Raw genomic sequence first — 14,963 nt, forward strand, 5'->3', positions numbered from 1 at the left:
TTCTTTGGGCAAGTGCTGAATAATGTGTTGCATCTCGTCCCAGTGTGCCCTGTCGTAGCGAGCCAGCAGGGCTTGTGAGTTTGCGATCCGCCATTGATTGGCTGCCTGTGCGGCCACACGCTTGCCCGCTGCATCAAACTTCCTACTCTCTTTGTCAGGCGGTGGTGCGTCTCCTGACGATTGAGAGTTTGCCCAATATCTTGCTGCTCCTACGACCACCGAGTCTGGTGTAAGTTGCTGTGTTATAAACACAGGGTCCGTTGGGGGAGCTTTGTATTTTTTCTCCACCCTAGGCCTGATAGCCCTTCCTTTAACTGGGTCTTGGAAGACCTGTTTTGCGTGCTTGAGCATGCCCGGGAGCATTGGCAGACTCTGGTATGAAGTGTGGGTGGATGCCAAGGTGTTGAATAGGAAATCATCCTCTATTGGCTCTGAATGCATTGCTACATTGTGGAATGTAGCTGCCCTTGATAGTACCTGCGTATATGCAGTACTCTCCTCTGGAGGCGACGGCCTTGTTGGGTAACAATCTGGGCTGTTGTCTGATACTGGAGCATCATATAAGTCCCATCATCCGGATCATCCTGTGTCATCCCTGTATAAGTAGGTGACTGCATTGGAGGTGTTGTTACCGGGGACAGCTGTGGTGATTGTAGTGGAGAAGGTTGTGGCGAAAACCTTGGTGGTGGGGTTTTATCTCTTGCCACCTTTCCCTTCGGCTGCATTTCTGACTCATGAAATGCCAGCTTTCTTTGGAGGAAGAGTTTGTATTTTTCCAGTCTCTTTCTGGATGTGCAACCTCCTTTGGGTATGGTCTGGGTCCCGCATACTTATTTCCTGCTCAAATCTGTGTTTATGCATTTGGCTGGAAAGTCCTTGCTCTTCTGTGTAAGAGCTTCTTTTCGGCTCCGAAGACACTTTTTTCTGTACCGATGCTTCCAATAAAGTCTTTTTTGGTTCCGACGTTACTTTTCTCACCTTGGGTGAGTAGAACTCTCAGTGCCGAGATCGTTCGGAGCCTGAATCTCGACCGGAGTCGGATGTCTTCGGCAATTCTTTGGCCTTTTTTGGTGCCGATGTTTGGTCACCTTCTTTTCAATGGGTTAAGCCATGGCCTTCTGGCGGTGGCATCCCCTTGGCCTTAACAATCTTTTCTGTGAGTCTTGGACGGGGCAGTTTTACTCACTGTTTTCTGCATCGTCGTGGGTCGCTCACTTTCAGAATCGTCTGAGTCCGTCCCCTGGATGGAAATTCTTTCCTCCTCTTCGACGTCGAGCTGTTCTCTCGGTGTCAACGTCATTTGTAGTCTTCTGGCTCTTCGATCCCGTAGGGTCTTTTTAGATCGAAACGCCCGACAGGCCTCACAAGTATCCTCCCTGTGTTCTGGTGATAGACACAGATTATAGACCAAGTGTTGGTCTGTATAAGGATACTTCGAGTGGCACTTCGGACAGAAGCAGAAGGGGGTCCCGTCCATTAGTTTCGTTGATGGATGCGGTCGGACCGACCAGGCCCCTCTGAAAAGCGGAAGCCCCGTAGGGCCGCCGGAGCGCTTCTTCTATCGGTGTCGATACGCGAGTGTCGATACGCGAGCGCGAACAATACCGTCGAACTTTCGATAATTAGCTAACTTTCCCGATTCCAAATACAGAGCGAAGAGGAACACGTCCGAACCCGATGGCGGAAAGAAAACAATCTAAGATGGAGTCGACGCCCATGCGCAATGGAGCCGAAAGGGAGGAGTCCCTCGGTCTCTTGACTCGAAAAGACTTCTTCGAAGAAAAACAACTTGTAACACTCCCAGCCCAACACTAGATGGCAGGATAATGCACAGCATGTGTATCTGCAGGTACACATGCCATCGAGCATATAAATATATATATATATATATATATATATATATATATATATATATCACACACACACAACACTAACCCTTCAGACGCCTGCCTCTTGCAGACCTCGCCAACACACTTAGCTACCTTGAAATGACCCCCTATGATGCTAATCTCATACCCTCATCCTGCATTAAAGCTCCCTCTGGAGATGCTTTCTTAACTCTACTTGTCATCGTAAATGTCTCCATCACTCAAGGCATCTTTCCACAAGCTCTCAAGATATTCATAATCTTGAAGATGCTGATATTAAATAGACCCTGACGATCTCGCCAGCTGCCAGTCCATAACTCACTAACCCTTCATTAGAAGGACCCTTGAAAAAGCACTCTGTGCACAACTGCAATATCACATCAGTACTAAAGACCTCCTCCCTGACAACCACTGTGGGTTCAGATCATGCTGCCGCATTGAGACAGCTCCATTATAATTGAAGGACAATGGTCTCCTGGCCATAGGACCCAGGTGATCCTGGCCTCCTAATACTACAAGACCTCTCAGGTGCCTTTGGCACCATTCTTCAATTCAATTTCAACCACACTCTCAAGTCTTGAATGGGATTCACTGGCAACATCCTTGACCAGATCTCCTTCTGCCTAAGCAACTGACACTGTGTTTTTCACATGAGGCACCTCAAGGTCAGAGAAAATGCCAGTCATATGTGAGATCAACTACAGAAGTAATGATTTTCTAAACCCATTTTCAGAAAAGTTCAGAAAATACAATGTTAAAGTAGAATTAGGAGTATGGATCCCATATACACTAAAAAGAGCTATGAACTCTGAATACAGAAATGAGACGTATGCAAATAAGCTATTTAGGATGTAGTATATAAAAAAAAACTTTTTAGTTCTCTCCTTGATAGCTGAATATATTTTTTTAATTCTTATAGTACCGAATTGGCAAGCCAGGAGATAAAATAAAAGAGGCAAATGGTGACCACCAGAACAATGATACAAAATAATAAAAGGAAATATCTTTAGGTGGGTGAGACTAATAAGAGGATATTAATTTGTTAACGTGCTTGTGCCAGGAATGTATATTATGGTAAGAATTATAAATATAGATATAATCATGGGCAAAACATGATCCTGATATTATGATGAGTATGATACAAACGTTTGTTTTTTACCATACCTCGTAGAGAGAATTGAAATACGGAAATGAAAATATGTTTATGCTGATTCTTCTTTGAAAAGACAACGATTTGATTCCAGGTTAAATAATTGATATCTAAATGTGTTAAATCATTGTTGTGGTGCGATTTGCTGGAAGATGTGACTACCTCTGGGTATTTACCAAATACGATCAGAGAGAGGAATGGAGTTGGGCCTTCAAGTGGTTTCATTCACCAAACCTCCAGTGTCCACCTCTCCTGCAGCTGAGGAGGGGATACCATCACTATGCCACGTTTGCTTTGTTGATGGCGTTGATACTGAAGACCTTGCAAACTGTTGTCAGGGTGCTTGCATGGGGATTCTATGCTCTTTGCTTTTCAGTTTGTGAAAGTAGAGGATTTAAAAAAACATTAACATTATGTTCCCCTCTGGGCACTTTCACAGCACTCCACAGGGTATTGATGCACAGTGTAGGAGGCTGGCCTGGCTTGTAGTGGGTACCAAAGGTACTTACACCCTGTGCCAGGTCCAGTTATACGTTATTAGTGTAGAAGAGGTGTTTCTAGCAGCTGAGACTGATAGAAGGTAGCTATGGCAAAGCAGCTTAGGCTGAACTAGGAGACATGCTAAGCTCCTACTATACCACTTATATCATATGCACAATATCATAAGAAAACACAATACACAAAGTTACTAAAAATAAAGGTACTTTATTTTTATGATAATATGCCAAAAGTATCTCAGTGAGTGCCCTCAGTAAGAAGATAATTAATATACACAAGTTATACGTACACAAACCCAAATCAGGTAAGTAAGAGCAAGAAAAGTAATGCAAACAGTGTAGAATTACAATAGGTTGCAATAGGAGCACATAGGTATAAGGGCAACACGAACCATATACTCCAAAAGTGGAATGCGAACCACGAATGGACCCCAGACCTATATGAGCTTGTAGAGGGTCGCTGGGACTGTAAGAAAACAGTGAGGGTTAGAAAAATACCGCACCCCAAGACCCTGAAAAGTAGGAGTAAAGTACACCTACTACCCCCAGAGAGCACAGAAGTCGTGATAGGGGTATTCTGCAGGAAGAACAAACACCAGCAGTGTACTGACAACGAATTTCCGGACCTGAGTACCTGTAAGACAAGGGGACCAAGTCCAATAGTCGCGACAGTGTCCAGGGGGGGGCAGGAGCCCAGGAAACCCCAGCTGAAGGTACAAGGAAGCTGCCACCGGTTGGAAGAAGCTTGGAGTTCTACAAGAAAGAAGAGGACTAGGGACTTCTGCTTTGGAAGACTGATGTCCCACGTCGCGATGAAGCTTGCAGAGGTGTTCCCACTCAAAAAGACCGAAAACAAGCCTTGCTAGCTGCAAGGGTCGCGGTACAGGTTTTTGGGTGCTGCTGAGGACCAGGAAGGATCAGGATGTCGCCACTTGGAGGAGGAGACAGAGGGGGCGCTCAGCAACTCAGAGAGCCCTCACAGAAGCAGGCAGCACCCGCAGTAGTACCCCAACAGGCACTTGGAAGAAGGGTGAACCGGAGTCCCCGCGAAGTTACAAAAGGGAGTCCCACGACGTCGGAGGACAACTCAGAAGGTTGTGCACTGCAGGGCGGAGTGCTGGGGACCCAGGCTTGGCTGTGCACAAAGGAAATCCTGGAAGAGTGCACAGGAGCCGGAGCAGCTGCAAATCACACGGTACACAGCTTTGCAGTCTAGCGTGGGGAGACAAGGACTTACCTCCACCAAACTTGGACTGAAGAGTCACTGGACTGTGGGAGTTACTTGAACAGAGTTGCTGTGTTCCAGGGACCACGCTCGTCAGGATGAGAGGGGACCCAGAGGACCAGTGATGCAGTCTTTTGGTGCCTGCGTTAGTAGGGGGAAGATTCCGTCGACCCACGGGAGATTTCTTCAGAGCTTCTGGTGCAGGGTGAAGGCAGGCTACCCCCAGAGCATGCACCACCAGGAAAAAGTCGAGAAAGCCGCCAGGATTAGGCACTACAATGTTACTGGTAGTCGTCTTGCTACTTTGTTGCAGTTTTGCAGGCGTCCTGCAACAGTCAGTGGTCGATCCTTGGTAGAAGGTGAAGAGGGAGATGCAGAGGAACTCTGGTGAGCTCTTGCATTCGTTATCTGAAGAATTCCCCAAAGCAGAGACCCTAAATAGCCAGAAAAGGAGGTTTGGCTACCAGGTTAGGAGGATTGGCTACCAAGAGAGGTAAGAGCCTATCAGAAGGAGCCTCTGACGTCACCTGCTGGCACTGGCCACTCAGAGCAGTCCAGTGTGCCCCCAACACCTCTGTTTCCAAGATGGCAGAGGTCTGGGACACAATGAAGGAGCTCTGGGCACCTCCCCTGGGAGGTACTGGTCAGGGGAGTGGTCACTCCCCTTTCCTTTGTCCAGTTTCGCGCCAGAGCAGGGCTGGGGGATCCCTGAACTGGTGTAGACTGGCTTATGCAGAGATGGGCACCATCTGTGCCCATCAAAGCATTTCCAGAGGCTGGGGGAGGTTACTCCTCCCTAGCCCTTCACACCTATTTCCAAAGGGAGAGGGTGTAACACCCTCTCTCAGAGGAAATCCTTTGGTCTGCCTTCCTGAGCCAGGGCTGCCTGGACCCCAGGAGGGCAGAAACCTGTCTGAGGAGTTGGCGGCAGCAGCATCTGCAGTGGAGACCCCGGAAAGGCAGTTTGGCAGCACCCGGGTTCTGTGCTAGAGACCCAGGGGATCATGGAATTGTCCCCCCAATACCAGAATGGTATTGGGGGGACAATTCCATGATCTTAGACATGTTACATGGCCATGTTCGGAGTTACCATTGTGACACTATACATAGGTAGTGACCTATGTATAGTGCATGTGTGTAATGGTGTCCCCACACTCACAAAGTCCGGGGAATTTGTCCTGAACGATGTGGGGGCACCTTGGCTAGTGCCAGGGTGCCCACACACTAAGTAACTTTGCACCCAGCCTTCACCAGGTGAAGGTTAGACATAAAGGTGACTTATAAGTTACTTATGTGCAGTGGTAAATGGCTGTGAAATAACGTGGACGTTATTTCACGCAGACTGCAGTGGCAGGCCTGTGTAAGAATTGTCAGAGCTCCCTTTGGGTGGCAAAAGAAATGCTGGAACCCCAATACCCTGGGTACCTCAGTACCATTTACAAGGGAATTATATGGGTGTACCAGTATGCCAATGTAAATTGGTAAATGCAGTCACTAGCCTGTTAGTGACAAATTTGGAAAGCAGAGAGAGCATAACCACTGAGGTTCTGGTTAGCAGAGCCTCAGTGAGACAGTTAGGCATCACACAGGGAACACATACAAGGCACATACTTATGAGCACTGGGGCCCTGCCTGGCAGGGTCCCAGTGACACATAGACCAAAACAACATATATACAGCGAAATATGGGGGTAACATGCCAGGCAAGATGGTACTTTCCTACACTCAGCCCATATGAAATACTCCCCACCTAAGAAAAAATATATAATGCAGCATGGTGTGGGATCTGTGTGAAACTCCATTTGCTGACAGCTCTCCACTTTATTTGTGTCATGTAAAGACAAGTAACCCTATAGGCTCTCAGAGGCCTTTGTTATCCAATTACGTTTAATTTCCTTCACTGAAGGTGAGAAGCCTCTCCTGAAACCATGCTCTTTAGTACGCCAAAAGAAGCAAGTAATATCAACATTAGAATAAAATTAAATTAAAATAGAAAGCCCTACTTCCCTTAACTTAATGTTGCATTTTGTGCCCTAGAAAGACCTTTTGTTTCAGCTTCATGTACAATGTGTACATAATTAACACAACGTACTGATGTTGCTCTTCAAAGAATTAAAGAGAAAGCATTCCCCTTAGACGTAAAACAGGAGAGACACAGACATAGCCGCCCAGTGGTTGAGTCATACAAAGGGAACCCAAGAAACCTGAGATCAATCCCAGGTCTCCAGCTTCACTAAACTGTGTGATCTGAGCCAATTATTCTATTTCACTGTGCCTCCTTTTCCTTCATCATCACATCTGAGCGAATCTTGGAATACGTCAGTACAGGGTGTGTCTCATACAAAAACCTCTCATGTATATTGTTTAATAGATTATAAAGTGCCCCATCTACAGTAACAACCTAACCACATGAAAAATAATGTGATTTTTTAATCAATCGTGGCACCATGGTGAGTTTGGGGGTATGAATGTTTCTAAGTGCATGTTTAGAAACTATCACTTTTAATAAATACCTGTCTGTGCAGTGATACATCAGCTACCAAAGTTAAAGCTTTCTGCATGTTAAAAAAATACAGTTTTGTGAATTTTGAAGATTCCTTATCATATTTGACATGGCAGATGTTGCATGCTTTAATCGCCAAATATGTTAATGGATGGATTGGTGTTATTGCCCCAAGACTCCTGTCTCAGCTCTCCCAATTGTTTTGCTAGCATGGCCATCTATATAAATAACATAGGAATTTACCTATGCACTGTAGTAATAAATGTCCGAATCTGTGTTTACCAACCTTGCTCCAAACAAATGCTTTATTTGGTCCCTTTCACTGGGCCAGATTTATTTTCATGCCATGAAAACAAAATCAAATGAGGCCCAGCAAGACATCATTGCAGCAAATGCACTAATGATTGTACAGCTATACATGTAATGCGGAAGTAAACCTCAGGGTAGTTACCACAGTGCAGAGTAACTAAGGAGAGGTAATGTTATCTCAGTGCATGGATTTGATCCCTTGCATCTTTAAAACTTCTCTTTGTAACTACAGCACACGACAAAACACCATTGCGTAAACCACAAACGCAGTGTGCAGAGTGTAATACACTACTTATTACCACTGGTGAAGGAGGTGCAGGGCAGCATCATTGAAACGCAATGAGGCCCCCCGCAGAAAGCGGCGAGGGGTCCCTAAGACTCCCAAGTCTCATTGATACTCACAGTCTTGGAGTGAAAGGTGGGCCCCAGAAGGGTGAGGGCCCTACACACTGCGTGCAGCGGCCTCTATTACGCCCTTTGGCAACATGACCTATTCGAGACGTTGCCTCTTGTGAACTGCCTTTCTGCACTCAATAATGGTAATAGAGTACATATTACCCTGGAAAATCTGCATATATACTAGGTATATATCAATGGTTCACTGTTTGAAACTCATAAATTAAATAATGAATTTAAAAACACAGAATCACCACAAGTCTCGAAAGAGAGAGAGACATTTATTTAATAAAACAACAAGTTTAATACCCCCTGCAAACTGCAATATTGTGTATTTTAAAAAGGATGTTTTACCTAAACAATTATATGTTGTCTAAGAAACCCTAAAAGAACACAGAAATACAAACAATATGGTTCTTGGTGTAAATCCCAAGGTCATGTAAAGACCTTTAAGGATACAGGGAAGTGGGTATGTAAGCCACAGCCTGTGAGAGTAGGCAGATACCGCCATCCTAAGGTGGATGAGTCTCAAACTCGTAAAACGCTTACCTCTAAGCACCTGGAAGTGTCTCTGGATGTTTTTATTGCAAAATATCTAAGTAACAGTTCAATTGATAACATTGACCTGGTAGTTGAATCACTGTTAAATTCAGATATTTACAAGTGGAATATGGCAATATGAACTGTCTGGGAGAGTTTCAATCTATCCTGAAATCAACATTATTATTTCTACTGTGTAGGTAATTCTTGTGAGCTTTTGGAAAGTTTGCATTGTAAGTAGGGTGCCAACTGATAAACAATTAATTTAACATACATGGTGATGTTATATTCGTAAGATTTATAACAATGCAGGAAGGAAGAAAGGGTGTCGAGTAAAACTGATATGAACATCAACTCCTATGGCCGCAATGGTCCTCCTGAGGCAATGGCTTGTCTGTGAAAGCCCTTCCATTTCATGGCATGAGGGCCCGGCGCTGACTGGTGCCGGTACCGAAGGATAGGAGGTCTTGTGGTACGCTAAGGTATATTCAACTGGCTTTTTGACTCTTTGGTGCATTTAACCCAAAGATAGCAACAGAGAACATGAGCACGACCAAAATAATGGAAGTTCTTCAGGCTCTTCATCCATTTGAGCATCTAAGTGAAAAAGCAACTCGAGAGCGCTTATCCAACTACTGTCGAGTAGCGCATCAGGTGAAGTTTGAGTGCCACCCTCTCCCCCCATTTGCCACAGAATCATCTCTGAAATTAGCATCTTCAGTTTGGGGATCTGCTACAGGTCGGTTAAGTCATAGGAAGTGCTGGTTTTGCAGTCGGGAAATGCTGGTTTTGTAGCTGTTAAAAATAGACACCGTTTTTTTTATTATTTTCGATACTCTTGATAGTAAAAATAAAAAAGATCTCCATAACTAACTAATATGACAGTATCCCTTTCTGGGATGGATAACGATTGCAGATTAAAATTCTGTTTTATATTTAGCTCCAAAGTTGAACACTGTAGAGTGAAATTCTATTCTGGGGATGTAACAGGGACATATGCAGCCCCTAGGTACAGTGTATACAGCATCTTTGCCTCCTCTCGGTGGATGTAATAATGACATCATGTCACATGTAACATTCCTTACATCAGTATGCAGTGCCAGGATCTGCCATGAGATAAAATAGTAAATTGAAGGAACTTTCAGGAACAACCGTATGACTTTTCCCAGGGAATACCAATCATGGCTGGGGCTGGATGGTGAATGAATTAATTGACCCACAGCCGGTACCAATGCCGAGTTTTTTTTTTTTTTTCATGGATTGTTTTATGAAACTTTGAAGCAATCCCCAGAAAAATACGACTGTTTGCCCAAAATGTAATGATATTCAAAAGAGAAAAAAGACAATTGGATAAAAGTTTTTTCCGCAGACGTATGCAAGATTTTGAGTACAGATTTCAATGTTATTCTGTATTTCTTACTCTTGTGATTCATAATCTGGACTTTTTTTGTTTTTGACAGCAATATGACTATTTCTTAATTCAAAGATCAGCGCCTTTGCTATTTTCCATTCTTTGAAATTTCCTTCTAACATGTTTTTTCAACTACACCATACTCTTAAGAAATACCTAAATCAGTTTCATAGCAGGCGGTACAAGGCGAGCAGCCATGTTGCTTACTTTGAAACACTGACTGACACCTGGGGTTCTGAGACAACTGCCAGAAAGTATGGCAAATGATTTAATGCCCCCGTGTTTCAAATTATGAATAAGTGCGAATTAGACATAAGCAGTGTGAATATGTGGATGATACTGCACAACGTGCTGTCTGGCAGAGTTACAAAACATGTCCGTTCACCCACTCCACAAATGAATCTTGAAGCCTGGTGCACCACTACACTGGTCGCGAAAACCGGCTGCAAATTCTGACCAGTATTTTCACAAGAAATCGGGCCAATGTACTAATAGGTTGGTTCCCAAAATTCTGAAACAAAGTGGTCGCAATCTTACCTCCTTCATTAATATAAATAGGCAGAGGTCGCAAATTACTACTCACTCACGGATGGCGGCCTGTATGGGACACAAGACTACCTTGTCAGTGATATCCTTTTCATGAACGGAATCGTTTTTGTTAAAGCAGCCCGTTTTACTCAAAAGAAAATGGGAATGGCTAAAAAAAAAAAAAAAAAAAAAAATTGTTTTCTCTTTTAAAAGTTTTTCTGAGAGTTGACAGTGGTCCTCTGGAACACTGACTACTCCTCCAAAATTCACATAAAGGAAGCTGACCAAAGTGGATCCTTTCCCTTCTGCCAAAGGGATACTGTCCCAACTTGGTAGATGGTAACTTTTCAATGCGATCGCAAAGCGATTTGTAATTTGGATGGGAAGTCTACACCACGCCACTTCAAAACTGATATCCATTCACAGTCCTTTTTAGAAGTGGGTAAACGATTTCTGACTCCAAAACCTATTTGTCTCCTAGCTCAAACTAACCTGGTGCTATGTAAAATACCTAAAATAATTATCATTTTTTGCAGAGACCCTCGCCAATGAATGCTCAGCCATGAAATGAAGTAAGAACTTCATTGATGCACTGACAAACACTATGCAGCAGACAATTCTGTGAAGACCTGCAGAGCACCCAAGAAAAAGGCAACTGCTGAAGTTCTCCTCTGTAGCGTAGGATGTCACATTGCTCAATGAACGGTTGTACTCCTGGAGGAAAGAGAGAGGATGGGACCCAGTCCCCCATATCTGTACAGTAGTATGTCTGAGTGTCTGGCTTGTTAGGCCCTGCATCGCCTGTACCTATATGGTCGCACGCAGGGACAGATATGCTAGGGTAGGGACTGGCTTGCTGCGTCTCTACATTCACTGCTGGTTGCACGCAGTATGCCAGAGAGAGGGACAGGTTCAATGATTCCATATACCTCTATGGCAGCCTGCCTCAAAGACATAAGCCAGGATTCCCTTTGACTCCCTGTATCAGTATGGCAGTACCCCTGAAAGAGGAGGCGTCCTTTCTTCTTGATTCTTGGCATCTGTGTTGCAGCATGTCAGACAGGAGCATGTGGTACCATGACTGAGAAGAGCAGACTGGTAGAGCACCAGCTTCCATGCATCTGTACCATTCCAGCTTGGAAGGGACAATGAGCTTGGATCGTGCGTATGCCAGGTAGGCCCCGAGTTCCACGTCACTGTATGTTAGCACGTATGGGGAAGAAGGCTTCCTGGACACTGTATTGCTTGTATTTAGATGGTAGCAGGACTGGCAGGCCTACGCCACATGGCCCTGGATTGACTGTATCTGTGGAGAGGGACAGGCTGGTCGTACACTGTATTGTTGCATGTGTGTGGCGGCGTGCCTTGGACGGACAGGGTGAGCTGGCAAAGAAAGGCTACGTGGGCACCACCTTCCTAGGAGCAGAGCAGGCATCCATGGTTTAAGACTGCTTCGTCTGCGAGGGGGTCTTCCGTAGAGTGAGAGCAGCTGCCAGTACTGTTTGGCCACAGCTGACAGGGCCTACCGGCGAGGAAGACTTCTTTCTAGTGTGTACGAGACTGTGTCTTCCATGTGCAATCACCTCCTCGGTCAAGCATCCCGTCTGTGAATCAAGAAAGTCTCACAACTCATGCAACTGCTGTCTAGCGTCTATTTTATCACATGACTTCGCCACTCTGTCAACTGGACAAGCCTCTGATCAAAAAACATTCTAGTGGAAGGAACGAGACAGGCCGTGTCCGTCAAGGCGCCTACAAGTGAGACCAAGGCCTATCTCGGGGGGATTTGCCAAATGTCAGCAACAACACTACACTAGTTCTGATTGCACAACGCAGACATGGCGTCCCCAATGTCAACCAAAGCCCTGCAGGTGGCCATGCTGAACCTGCGACCGTCAGAGCAACAGTGTTGTTCCTCCTCCCCACAGACACCAGCAGTGGCCCAGTGGCCCACCTAAGTGAGTGCCAGCCCTCCAGCCCACGCCAGCATCTCTGCTTACCTCACCATCCTGCCAAGGAGATGGAGCCGTCAGAAGCGCCGCTGGGGTTACGTAGGCGGACGACGTCGAAGGGCACCAGGTGCTGTGTTCCGCTGGTGTGAAGTCACCTTTGAAACGGAAAAGGAAACAGCTCGTGATGCAGTTATGTAGAGCCGTGCGCCCCTGGTACCCCACAGCACACCAGCCTTTCTGGAACTGAGCAGAGTGCGGGGCGCCGCCTGCCCTCCTCTGGCCACCACTTCTGTTTTCAGCTCCCCTTTTCAGAAGCAAGTGCTGATGGGCTGGAGGCTCGCAGGAGAAAAACAGAAGAGAAAGAACTGACGTACAAACACACCCCGGGTGCCGACCAAAGCCGCAAAAGGGGAAGTGAGGAGCCCAGGCAAATGTGATTACACCGCTCCGCCAGCGAGGAGAGGAGAGACAGAGACTTCTCTATCGGAAGCTGCTCGGAGATGCGGCTATTTTAACATCTCAACAGGCGCTCTTCGGTGCTGCCGCGCAGGGTGAGGGGGGCAGGGAGTTTTTAGCGGCTCGGGCAGAGCAGGAAGGAACAAGAGACGTTAATGCGGGAAGAGGCTTGCGCCATGTTCCCTGACACTTCTGCTTCGTCGTGCCTGTAAGGCAGGACACGGCCCACAGAGCGCCTAGATGCAAAAAGAGGATGGGCTGACTACAGATTATTTGCACACAGCCGCACCCCTCGGTGGCATGACCCAAACTGCTGGGGCCCCGTGAATAATGTGATGAGAGACCACCGAGTCTCCCATACCTCACCGATCGACCTTGGGTTCAATGCCCCCCCACACCCCCACACCCCTGAAGGGTTGGGGTTCCCTGGCCTCCTGCTTCTCAGACTCCAAGGGCTGCAGGGGCCTGCGTTACACCCCTGTCTCCCCTTCCTTATGCTCTTTGAGTAGAAGAGGGCGTCGAGTGGAATATTCTGGTTGTGGGTGTTCTGCTTTCCAAGCCATGCTACTCCGAGGTCAGAGGTCACCTCTACACTGTTTTGCTTTCAATACAATAATTTAAGGACGCATTTGCCCTAGAAGGAGGTCGTTCTGGGTTATCCCTATAAGGTCACATACTTTTTTTTTTACTTAATATCGCTTGCTCTGGGTAGATAGAATGCTCTCAAGAAAGAAATGATCTACAATGAGCATGAATTTCTCCTACTCAGAAACTTCTCCCTCACTCATTAAATAAATCTCGGGCGCTCATTTCGTGCCCCCTTAGAGGTCCCCTTTGCCATACTTAGCGCTCACGACCTGCCCCACCTATGTTCACCGATTGCCCCCTCACGAATCAGTGTTTATTGCTGATTAAATTCCCCTTTCTTTGAGCTCATGAACTGCCCCAGCTACACTAGTAAACTGCCCTCCTGGTCACTTGTATCCTTAATATTCATGGATGCCCTTTTCAGTGTTTGTGAATTACCAACACAGTGCTGGTGAATTTTCCTTTTCAGCGCTCAGGTATTTCCCCACTTAGGCCCTCATTACAAGTTTCCCCATTAACTCCATAGGGAAATACCAGGGCCACAGTTGCAGATTCTGGGTAGTATCTACCCGTGAGTTAATAGGTTCTTAGACTCCCTAAAATGAGGAATAAACTGCTGGAGCCAGATGATCCGGAGGCTGATGGGAGTCGGGAAATGTTGGGGAGGGCTTTATGGCTAGGGTGACTTTTTTTTGTTGCAATTTTATATAGCGAGAACTCGACCCAAAGGAACGCTTTACATGAGCACCAGTTACGTTACAGAAGGTCACATTCATTTTTGGTAGGCACGTGGAGATTGAGTGATTGAGTCAGAGGATGTTGAGCCGACGCCAAGACTCGAACCTGGTTCCCCAGCTCTGAAGTTGACAGCTCTGCGCATTATGTCACAACCTCTACTCCCAAAATCTTTGGGTCTGGGATCACTGCCTGACCCTCAATAGTGATAAAGCTGCCAGGCAGTGGTCAAGCTGTTCCTCCGCTTACAGCGCCATCCCTCTGTACCTGTGGCTTTACCAGGCGGACAGCCCACCTGGTAATATGAGTCTTGTGTTTCCAGACTTGATAAATTTGTGTCAGGAAATAAAATGAAATGAAAAAATACTTATGATGCACACTTACACCGAGAGGAGTCTTGGCACTACATATAAGACAGCTTATAAGGGAAATTGTGACTCAAACCAGACAAGGACATTCTATAAAGAGAACATACAGGGCTTGATACATTTTCTAAACAAGATGTGACTATTGTTTTATTCTCCATAAGTTTGCAGTGTGCAGGGAAAAGCTCTCCCACCTCTTCTACTTTTGACTCTGTGAACCACAACATTTCCCCCACTGGAAGATCCCAAATGTCGCGTAAGAACATACCAAGCAAACTTTGCGACAATTAAAAACGGTCCTGTTTTCTGAACAACTCGGATGCTCATGGATTGGCTTGCAACACTCGAAAATGCCACATGTGTGCTAAAGGACTGCCCCAGCAGATCCCATAAATTTCACCCTCAGTTATCATGAATTGCCCTCCTCCTAACATATTGCCC

At 45.9% G+C, this 14,963-nt stretch overlaps 1 protein-coding gene across 7 annotated transcripts in view; it reads right to left on the minus strand.

The window, feature by feature from the left end:
• PTPN6 (protein tyrosine phosphatase non-receptor type 6) overlaps positions 1–14,963 on the minus strand; it is a 191,984-nt gene that overhangs the window by 160,807 nt on the left and 16,214 nt on the right. For 2 of the 7 annotated variants that reach the window (XM_069243049.1, XM_069243048.1), the window contains exon 3: positions 12,427–12,533. The exons of 4 other annotated variants lie outside the window; for them this stretch is intronic. In XM_069243049.1, the coding sequence (XP_069099150.1) occupies positions 12,427–12,434 (8 nt within the window). In that variant the 5' untranslated portion in view covers positions 12,435–12,533. Of the gene's footprint in view, positions 1–12,426; positions 13,045–14,963 lie in introns of those variants that run through there. One more of the 7 variants, XM_069243047.1, reaches the window with a different exon arrangement.

The sequence above is a fragment of the Pleurodeles waltl genome, chromosome 7 (genome assembly GCF_031143425.1).
Source record: "Pleurodeles waltl isolate 20211129_DDA chromosome 7, aPleWal1.hap1.20221129, whole genome shotgun sequence".
Taxonomy (NCBI): domain Eukaryota; kingdom Metazoa; phylum Chordata; class Amphibia; order Caudata; family Salamandridae; genus Pleurodeles; species Pleurodeles waltl.